Genomic DNA, 11032 nt, shown 5'->3' on the forward strand with positions numbered 1-11032 from the left:
GATTCTGGACTGTTGGTGAAACACAAAAAGCTATTTAAAGATGGCACCTCTGGTTTTATACAAACTCAGTTTAGCTTTACGTCTATAGAAGAGAACAGGAGGGCAAATATTGTACAAACCTCTATACACAGACATTAATAAGTCACAAGTAGATGCTTTAGAAGACTGCTAATCCAACTTTAAGTTGTTTTTAAATTAACTTTGTGTCAGTGCAGTCCAGAGAGCAACGATAACCAATAACCAACACAAAGATCATTTAATCGATGATGGAAGTAGTTGCAGCCATAAAAACCTTTTATGATTCACTGATTCATCCTTCATCCTAATAATTGAAACGTGATTACATCTGTCCTCCTCTTCCTCTTAGTTGACATGGAGGATGAAGATGGGACTTGTCTACTTGATGTTTTGTGGTGAGTCAGTTTGACTCTTACTTGGATCCAACAGAATAAACTTTGTCCAGATGATCAAAAGTAATAATTATTATTAAATAAACTGGACAGGGTCTAAGATTCAATGTGCTCTATAACGTCCTCTTATTCTGGTATCTAACGTGCAAAATACTGGGTTTGGAATATTCAAAAAGGATTCAACTGATTTTAATTGTGATTCTCTTTGTCTTCGCAGTGACCCCCAAGCCCTGAACGACTTCCTTCATGGGACCAATGAGGTAACAGAAGAGTCTTAAATAGAGAGGGACTCAAATCCTATTTTTTTTTAAATCAATGGTGCAAATGATCATTTCGAGGTGGGAATGTTTCTTGGCACACAGTCGTGTGAGATGAGTGGAGGAGGACCGAGAGTCGTAATGTAACACTGCGTTCATTTGTCGCCGCGACTTTGTGAGCCCAACCTAAAAACCGACTGATTTCATCCCACCAGCTGCAGACTGAAGACCTGATCATTAGCTCCTCCTCTGGGGAGCCCTCCCTCTTCACAGATGCCCCGGTGAGTGTCTGGATCCACAGCCAGCAGCGTCACAACAACCAGCATCTCCCACCCAGGAGAATGATTTCTTTTTTCTTTTCTCTCCTTCTGTGCCTGAAACAGCTTCCTGTTAACTCCTGATAATCACACAATTCTCTCCTGGTTTTCACTCTCTCTCTCTCTCTCTCTCTCTATCTCCCACTGTTTCCTCCTCCAGAGCCCCGTCTCTCTGCTGGGAGACGGCAGGGATTCCCCAGACACACCTCCACCTGAGTGTGTGGACCTGTCCTTCCTGGAGGAGGCCCTCCTGTCGTCGCCGGAGGGAGGAGAAGACCGACAGGTGGTGCAGGGTGGGACGCCCGTGGAGGCAGCGTTCGAGGCAAAGAAGGGGGAAGTGGAGGAAGCGGAGGAGGCAGAGGTGACATGTGATATCCTGCAGCAGAGCCTGCAGGAGGCCGAGATCACAGAGCAGACCATGGCTCTGGAGGCAGAGCTGGCCCAACCTGGGGACAGCCTGTCCCTGTACTCACCTGCCCCTCTCCTCTCCCCGCCCACCGTGCCATTCATACCCAAATCCGTGACCTTGCCCGTCACTCAGGCGTTGCCCAGAGACACCCAGGCAGCGGTGGAGCCTCCCCAGCCCTCCCTCCTGGCTGTCGGGCCGGGCTGCCCTTCTCTGAAACCTGCTGCCCCTCCTCAGCTGATGGGGCTCCTACCAGGGAATGTGTTCCCCGCTGCCTCACCAGAGACCTCCTTCTCTCTGACTCCTGCCCAGGCGTCCAGTATGATCATCCACAAGGCCGTTCCCAGTATGACCAGTCGCCACCTTATCACCCCTACCCTGAGAGCAGCACCGGGCCTCATCCTGCAGCGTGCCCCTCTTCCCATTCAACCCAAGCTGCCCATCAGCATTCAGCCCAGACTGGTTCAGATTAGCCCCAAGCCTTCTGGGCAAAAGCACACACCAGGTCTCACGTTTCTCCCTGGGACTGCCTCACCAAATATTTTACTCTCCCAACCTCCAGGCCAAAAGCCTGCGGCTCCACCACCGCAGCCCTCCCAGCACCTCCACAAACAGGTCAGCCTGCAGCTGGTCAACCAGGGTGGCTCCTTTGTGCTCCAGCCTCAGGGACTCTTCCAAGGCCAAAACCAGTTCCTTCTTCCAGGCCAGTCCCCTGTTACGATCTCCCAGTCTGCCTGTGCAGGTCGACCGCTGCTGACCCCCAGTCACCACGGCCCGTCGCTCCACAGTGTGAACGCCTCCACTGGGCATCTGGTAGAAGGCTCTCAGATCCTAACTGTGCCCCAGAGACAGCTGAACTTCAGCCCCGTCTTCACCACCCCTTCAGGGCAGCTAGCGCTCCGCCAGGCCACTGTGCTGTCAGGACCTTTGCAGCTGCAGTCAGCGCCCCCTACTGTCTTCCAGATGCCAGCACACCTGACTGGAACCTACACTCCAGGAGGGCAAGGGCAGCGTACCACCCTGGTCCACAGTCCCGCTCTTGGAAACCACATTACCTTGATCAACAGTTCAGGGGTGCTGACCCCGGATCTCACTTCCATCTCGATCGTCAACGGCCCCTCAGTAGTTCAGGGTCTGCCTTTTGCCGCCCAGGCTCCGGCTCCTCAGACAGGAGTGACAGGACAGCTGAGCCTCCAGCAGGCCTCCGTGGTGCTGCTGCCAGAGAGAGCCATTCAAGAGGAGCGAGGGGAGACGTTCCACCAGCTATCGCAGGTGAGCTGCCACTTCTGTCCCGGGAAGTTGCCCAATCAGATCTTCTACATCTGTTATTTTACACGGTGATTGCAAACCATGCTGCTATTTCAGTGGTTTCAATCTGTTGCTCAATGCTGCAGGCGTACATCGGTTCCCTTTTATTTCTGTGCAGCATGAAAATCTGTGAAACTCATGAAACTTGCTTGGATGATGCCATCCAACGCAGTGAACGTCAGTGAAGTCTGCACCTAAACTGCATGACTACGCTGTGATAATGCAATGTTGACAAAAGATAATCATGCAGACTTGATGGCCACTGTGATGGATTACACAAGTTTCAAGTGTCAATTAAGTGATTTTCATTCTCAGAGGAAGTATCGAATGGTGGAAAAAAAATGTCCAAAAACTCTAAACTGTTCACCGTGCATTTACAAGTGGACAGAAAAAAACAGAATGTACTGGATTTGTAGTTAAACAGCTAAATCTCACTAAATATACTGGTGGTGGCTCAGTGGATATAACTGTCCTTTAACCTCAATGTTGGCAGTCCATATGTTGAAGCATCCTTAAGAGAAGGAAGCGTCTCTCGTGTCCTTTAGAGGCATGTTGCACTCCTGGCCACACCTCAGTCTGTGATGTTAAAACAGGTGTTTTGCATGTAAACTCAGCTTTAACGACTCTACTCTGTCGTCTATTTGTTGGCTTGCTGCAGCCCTATGGACATGTCCTCCAGCATGTCTCGGTGCAGCCCATCTCTGCAGGGCTGCAGTCCTCCCCTCCTCCTGTGGTCACAATCCTGCAGCCGCCCCCTGAACCACCTCTGGCCCCCGATCCAGCTGTGGAGATCCCTAAACTCTTGATGCCCCCAGCCGACATGACCCAAGTAGTGGAGGAAGTGACCCACTCGATGAGTCAGAACGAGGCCTTTATGCAACATCTGCAACAGGTCAGAGCGTCGACACATTCCTGCTGATTCAGTGATGAAGTGCTTGTTTACACTGTTGGTAACAGTGCTCTTCCTTAGTGTTTCTAATAGTATCAGTAAGATATCATATCGGGAAGATATGATCCTTATTCCGTCCTCACTATGTGTGCAGTTTCACAGCTGTGCAGCAAGCTAAACACACCTCCAATAAAGCTTTTGAAGTTTTTACTGGAAACAGCTGTGAAGAAGGCCGATTGGGTTAAAAACCCCTCACAACTTGAATGTTAGTGATTCAAAACTAAGAAGGTCGAGATATAAACAAAAGTTATAGATAGTAGAACATCCTCACACACCTCAGTGAAGGTAGAAGGTCCTCAGCAAATGTCAAGATCACACTGGAGGGTCACCAGGAGCGTTTAGCATGACTGCGACTCAGGGCAAGGCGAGTTCATTTGTATCAGACAGAAATATGTATGAACAGAAAGCATTAAAACAACACTTTGAAATACAATGAAGAGGTTAAAGAAAAACGGTTTGATTGGGATAAAGTTCAACACTAAAAATGAGTTTGGATCTTATTTGAAAGTTGGTTCCACGTCTGTGCAGCACCATTGATCAGCTGACCGCCTCCTGAAGGAACTATGAGATTTATCTAATTGTTGTTCATTCATGTTTTCTGCCACAGCAAGCACTTAGTTCTCCTATCACCTCTGAACTGTTGGTCGGATCGCTGCCAGTGGTGCCGATGGAGTCGCTCGCCTCCCCGGTGTCCAACGAGAGAGAGACTCAACCACAGACCCGGGCAGTCTCGGGTCAGGACGCCCGCACCGCGATGTCTGACCAGTGTGTCCAGGCTTCTCCGCTTCACTCGGACCCAGTGGACACGCCGCTGATCTGCTCCCCCTCTCCCATCCCGGACACGGAGAGACCAGCTCCGACCAGTTTCTCCCCTCAGATCCCTCCGCCTGGACCTGAGGGTTCAGTCACAACTCCCCAGACTCTCATCGAGCCCCAAGTCCAGTACCAGGTCCCTCATCAGCTCCAGGTCTCGCAGGCCTTATTTGCCCAGAACCAGGTGCAGATAGAGCAGTCTGTCTCCCAGCCTCCGCCCCAGCTCCAGGTCCAGTCGCCCGTCTCCCATCCTCAGTCCTCGGTCAACGCTCCAGTCCACAGCAGCCCCCCCACTCTGCGTGTCTCGGTGCCTCAGCAGCAGTCTGATCCCACAGCTGCTTCTGCTCGTCTCTCCAAAGGAGGAGACGACTCCGCTGTCCAACAGCACACACAAAACAGTGAGTGTCAACTCAAGTGTGACGCAGAGAGGTTCATTCAAACAATAACCGCTTTACTCTTCACCATCACATTATTATGATCTGCAATGCAATCATCGTCATCGTCCCTTGTCCCCCTCTTTCAGAGCCAACAGCTGCCTTGGTCGTGGAGAGTAAAGCGTTTACTCTCGATGTTCATCCACCCTCTCCTGCAGCCCCCGGCCGCATCCAGACGAGCCAGAGCACCGGCACCAAGGTGACAAATACAATATGTATGTCTCATGATGTCAAAAATAAAATTATATATTTTAAACATGTCATTTAACTGTTGTAAAAGAAGTCCTTTATATCGATGTAATCCAAAAACAACAGAATATGATACATGTTGTATATAAAGATATCTTATTTTCCCAAGTCGGCATATTTAAGTGTCTTGTTTTGTCCGACCAGAAGTTTAAAACCCAAATATATTAAATTTACAATCATAGACAGCAAAGAAAACCTGTAGACCTCACTCGTGTGTTTTGTCTTACACTGAGAATAAACGGGTTTTAAAATGTTCGTAATGAGTCAAAATAATTTCCCCTCCGGGTGAAACTGAATTGGCTCCGGTATTGAAACAGAGCTTTGAAATGATTATTTGTTAAATGCAGCAAACGCATCATTAATGACTTGAAATCGCACCCCTGTCTCCCGTCCTTTGATCTCATCCACAAATGTTTTCTGGCTGCCAGCTGGCAGATCCTCTGGAGCAGCAGAGAGAGGAGAGGCTCACACCAGCAATGCGCAGGCACAGGTGAGACTTCCTGTCATGCTGAAGGAAACCGTGGACGAGAAAACACCGGCACAAGTTCAGACTCACACAATCTCCCTTTGAGGAGTAGAAAAGGAGCTGAAATAGAACCAAACAATTAAACATGTATTGGAAAGAAAGCGTGTGATAACATGCGTACCACAGCACGTAGGACCCTCACAGAATACCTTTAACCGCTACATTTAGGAGGATTTGTAAATCAAAGGAAATGTAATGAATAGATTTGTCTTGCTGTCGTTGGCAAGTCGGATTTAACGTGAAGGATTTTTACTCGTGCTTCCCATTTAGCAGTAAGAGATGGAGCCCAAAGCCGACCTTCATATTAATTTAAAACACAATGACTCTTCAACAACTGGAGGGATTATTCAGTGTTGTACTTCTGGATATAACACATACTACAAAGAAGCTTTCTGTCCTCGGTAATACTAGTTTATTAGTTTATCAACAGCTGGCTGGTTTCACAGACATGAATTAAATCTGATCCTTCAATAATGTTTTTTAAAATCTGAGTCCTTGAGGATTTCTACACCTGCTGCTATTTACTGCTGCATCTACAACCACTACTGCTACTGTGGGTACTACTACCACCTGTACATTCATAGCAGGACTTGTACAGCTTCTGATACTACTCACACTACTGCCAAAGCAGGGGAACAGCTGGGGAAAGACACGGGTTCACTGTGTGTCATTTCATTTCTGAAAGTTTTATGTGGAAATCTCGATAGATTTTAAATTTGAATAGATGTCCCTATCTATTGCAAGTAACCGTCGTTGAAAGTATCGTTGAAAGTATTACAATATTTATAGATTTGCAGTATTACAAACCGGGCGTCTGTGGCAACATTGGGGGGAAAAAAATGGTATTACAGTTTTTCTCCATGATATACACAAAGAATGCACATAATTTTAATAAAACCTGAAGCTTAAGCACATTTAAATAGTTGTCACTCAAATGATAATACTAAATCAACCAGTACTCAAATCTTAAAGGCCACATATTGTAAATAAACGAGTTTTGTTCATGTCTTTTCATTATAACGCAGGTCTAAGTGCTTTAGAAATACTGTGATAGTAAAAATACACACCGCCTGTGTTCGCAAACGGTGCAGTTAAAATATATGTTTTTTTTAAAGCATGTAAACTAATTCTAGCAGAAACCAAAATGAAATGAGCTTGATCCCTTGAACCTTTAAGGGTTACTAATCAAATAACTTAAACCTTTTTATCAAAAGTTTTGCAAAACTAAAAGTACAAAATCAGCTGGGACGTGGATTAAGTCTATTTCTAACACCTTTATTGTGTGACAAATACAGAAGCTGCCGTCTACCTTGTGATTGGTTCTCTGTATTTTATGAGAACCTGGAGGCCAACAAAGGACCCGCGGTACATTTCTGCCCTGAATAACCTCGTTGCAGTCAGTAATAGAGCGTCAACACAAAAACCACAACGCCGTGTTTTTATCACTTTACCCGTCTGCAGCAGCTCTGGGTTCCACCGAATCCTTTCGTTGTGTTCCTTCAGGTTCCAGCAGCAGATTTGTTTGGACCACGCAGCGGTTCAGACCCCCTTCACCGGCCCGGCCTTTTCCACGCTGAAGGACGCCGTTAGACGCATGCTGCCATACCACACCTGCGCCGGTCACCTGCCCACTCAGGAGGACTTCAATTTAGGTCCGTCAGCTTTGGTTGATGACTGACAATGATTTAAAAATAAATAAATTCATTAAAAAAATGAAATATCTGTTGTTAAACAGGCTAAACAGCCTCAATTTTGGTGGTCAAGAGTGAACCCTAACCCTAATGCAGAACATGTGAATCAAACTACTGGAGCTGAAACTACTGATCGTCAAAAAACAAATGATATCCAGTTCACTGTCACATATGACGGAGAGAAAGCTTCAAATCCTCACATTTGAGAAGATATTTAGTATTTTTGCTTGAAAAGTAACAGCTGACGATGATGATGATGATGATGATGTTTCTCTGCTCGCAGTGGACCAGGAGTTTGACACCGTGTCCGGTTTCCTGCTGAAACGCACCAAGGACATGGTCAACAAATACAGGCAGCTACTGGTGAGAGAAGCCCAGGTGAGGAACGACATGCAGCTTTCCTTCTCCGTCCAGTGAACTGCTTCTGAGACCAGTCGTCTTTTGTTCGTGAGGCAGCATTGATTTGTGTTAGTGTGTGTGTGTGTGATGGGAAATGAACTGGTTTCCACAGCAGGAGAGTCCGTCAGCAGAGATGGTGATGCTGGAGCGTCTCTTCCTCCAAGCTGAGCGATGCGCTTTAGCAGAGGACAGACGGAGAGTCCGCAGAGACCCAGGTCAGTGTAGACCACCATCAACGCCTGCTTTACCACGGGTGTGTGTGTGTGTGTTTTTATGCCTTTTCAAATCCCAGGACTGAGAGAGAAAATGAATGATGTGAATTAGCGACACTCCCTTAAATTCCTTTCTTACGAATTAATTTATTTGTGCCTCGGCGCGCGGCACTTAACCTCCATATTTGCTCCAGAATAGCTCCCAGGTGTGAATGTGTAATTAAGCTGTGCAAATGTGGAGCGGGGGTCGTGCTGAGTGACGAGAAAATTACACGTGTGAGGTTAAGATCAAATTAAAGCAGGGTTGTTATGTTGATTAAAACAAGTTGGAAAGGGGAGGAGAGCTCTTGAAAACTGTTAAATGTCAAGCTGAGCAGCTGCTGGACGTCTGAAGGAACAATAATTATACAAATGGAAAATGACAGTTAACGCGAGCTGAAACAAAAGCATTTGTTTCATTTGCGGTGCACATCAATAAACATTGGTGCAAATGTGCAAAACTTTTGTTTCATAGTCATTCTAATACAGAGCATGGAAAAAATAAGAGGATTTGAGCGCAAAATGCTAAAAGAACAGGACTCAACGTATAGCGGCAAGTTCATCCTCATCCACAGCAGGAAGTAGAGGCCAAAATCTTGAGGTCATTTTCTATCACGAGCATGTTTTCTGGTAATTTAATACAAAATACTCTACATGATGAAAAGTACCGAGTATTTTCTTATTTTACTAAGAATTTAAGATTGTCTGAGAAACGTTATTGTGTATCTTAATATCTCAATATTTGATTTCGTCACAATATGATTCACTTGAAAGGCGACAACTTATATTGAATTATCGACGAGCTCGAGAAGAGGGTTTGAAAATGTTTATAGTTTAAAATATATGATAGATATTAGATTTGAGTCTTCGTAAATTTGCCCTGAAGTCGCTTCGGCATTACAAAAAACATTTTTCTACACATGACAACATGTATGATGAAATCACACATATTCTGTCTTTTTTTAACACATTTCGCTGTAATACAGCCCGACATATCTGAGATTGTGACTGAGCTGTCTGCATGGCTAGATTAGGGAGTTTTAAAACCTGCTTGCACAGCGTGTGTTTGTAATGACGTTGTTTAATCTACTCTGTTTTTTTCTTCCCTCCAGAGTCTTTTATGACGGCCCTGGCTACATCAGCGTCCTCCCCCCACGGTGCCCCCTCCTCCGGCTCCTCCCAGCGCTGCTCCTCCGGCAGCCCCTCTTCTCCACCAGCCTGGACCAGACTGTCCGACCGGCCCCCAGGACTGAAGACGTACCGCTCCAGCTCCCGCGGGGCTCTCAGGCTCACCATCAAGCAGGAGTCCGGCTCCCGCAAGGTGGTTCACAACTCGGCCTGCGACCCGGGACTCAAGAGGGACCATACGGGGCAGCTGACCAACGGCGGCGGAGCTGTGAGCGAACGCCACTCTCAGGCACCCAACGGAGCACCGCGGCATCCTCAGCGCGCCGAGGAGGGCTCCAACGGAGCTCTGCTCTGTAACGCTGCAGAGGACGTCCCACAGACAGCACCCCATTCCAAAATAAAAGCCCCAAACCCTCTTTCTATGCCAGAGCCACAGGTCGGTTGCTTCGAGTTGCCTCCCAGAGATGTCAGCGCCCCCAAACTGAAATGCTACAGGTTGGACGAGTCGCCTCGGCCAGAGCAGCGGTTCAGCCCGCCGCCTCCCCCCCTCCAAGAGGACAACATGCTCAGTGAACATCTACAGAGTGCCATCGACAGCATCCTGGAGCTCCAGCGCCTGCAGGGCCCCTCTGCAGCCCCGACCAGGGCCACGTCAGGCCCTTCACTGGACCAGGCTGTCGCCAGCATCCTGGAGGGACACCTGTGAGGTAATCTGTCCTGACAAGACGTCCACACAGATGCAGAAACATCTGTCTGAGGTGGGATGAAAATAACAAACTTTGTATCTGTTCCCAGAACAAAAAGCGATTTTGTTTCTGGGTACCAGAGATTACTTTTAAGGGACTGATGAGGGAGGAGGAGGGGGGGAGAAAACGAAGAGGCACTATAAAGAGATGCATACCAGACCACAGCACTATCTGTAGTCCCATAGATGTTAGATACTTCATTTCGATGTACGTTTGTGGAAAAAAAAATCTATTTGAATAGGAGCTATATTGTTTCAGTGGTAGTTGAGTCATTCAGAGGTTTACGACACTGGTGTAACCTTCATCAGCATATAGTATATAAGTAATAGTGAGGATAACGACAACGTGGAGTAGACTGAGATTATTCAATAGTTTTTTATAAGATTTCTTTCAAAAAATGTGAAGTTTCTTTTGCATAGTGCCAAGTTTCCAGGGTATTTATTTTGATAATCTGTGCCAATCGTGTTTTCCATCGAGAAAGGCAGCGAGTGTGTGCGACGAGTGTGTGTGTGTGTGTGTGTGTGTGTGAGTCTGTCTTTATTTGGATCTGAAGCGAGTGTGTGTGTGAAAACATTGCATCCTGCGACGGGACCGTACATAAAGGTCCCGCAGGCTCCATCATCTCGGCTTATCGGATGAAACTCCAAAGAATTTGTGACTTGCTACATCCTGAATACACCAGCAAACGTCCATGTCGTGTCTCTTCCCACAAACTGGAGTCTGTCCTCGTTAAAGCAGAAAGAAACCCGGGGGGGGGGGGGTGGGGGGGGGGGGGGGGTTAGGCAGAGTCGTGCTGTTTTTGTTGTTTTGGACCCTTGTTGTCATTCATGCTGGAGTCTGACTGTGAAATTATTCTAGTTTTCGGAGAATGTTTTTCTCATACTTTATGTATTAACACGCAAGCAATAATGAGTTGGGGTTGTTAGGAGCCGTGGTGCAGTGAGGAGGAGGAGGAGGAGGAGGAGGAAGAGGAGGGAGATCTTTGCCTGTCTTGCTTATCGACGGGAAGATTGTTTTTCAGCAAAGAGAGCTGCTTGTTTTCTCATTGAAGCCGGCGTAGTTTAGAAATTGTGTTTCAAACATGTCTGAGGGTCGATTAACGACATAAATCATCGCGCAAATGTCCAGTTTGAGAAAGAAAAAACTGC

General features: G+C 47.0%; 1 protein-coding gene across 1 annotated transcript; it reads left to right on the top strand.

The window, feature by feature from the left end:
* Nucleotides 1-372: 372 nt before the first annotated feature.
* LOC306790877 (BRD4-interacting chromatin-remodeling complex-associated protein) lies at nt 373-9844 on the top strand (the record flags this gene model as incomplete). Its single annotated transcript, XM_079287410.1, has 12 exons — nt 373-413; nt 628-670; nt 883-948; nt 1145-2662; nt 3357-3590; nt 4255-4858; nt 4984-5093; nt 5572-5633; nt 7173-7321; nt 7644-7738; nt 7872-7974; nt 9123-9844. 12 exons carry the CDS (start codon nt 373-375, stop codon nt 9842-9844), a joined length of 3747 nt encoding a protein of 1248 aa, XP_079143536.1.
* Between the last annotated feature and the right edge of the window lie 1188 nt (nt 9845-11032).

The sequence above is a fragment of the Melanostigma gelatinosum genome (assembly GCF_949748355.1).
Source record: "Melanostigma gelatinosum genome assembly, chromosome: 16".
Taxonomy (NCBI): domain Eukaryota; kingdom Metazoa; phylum Chordata; class Actinopteri; order Perciformes; family Zoarcidae; genus Melanostigma; species Melanostigma gelatinosum.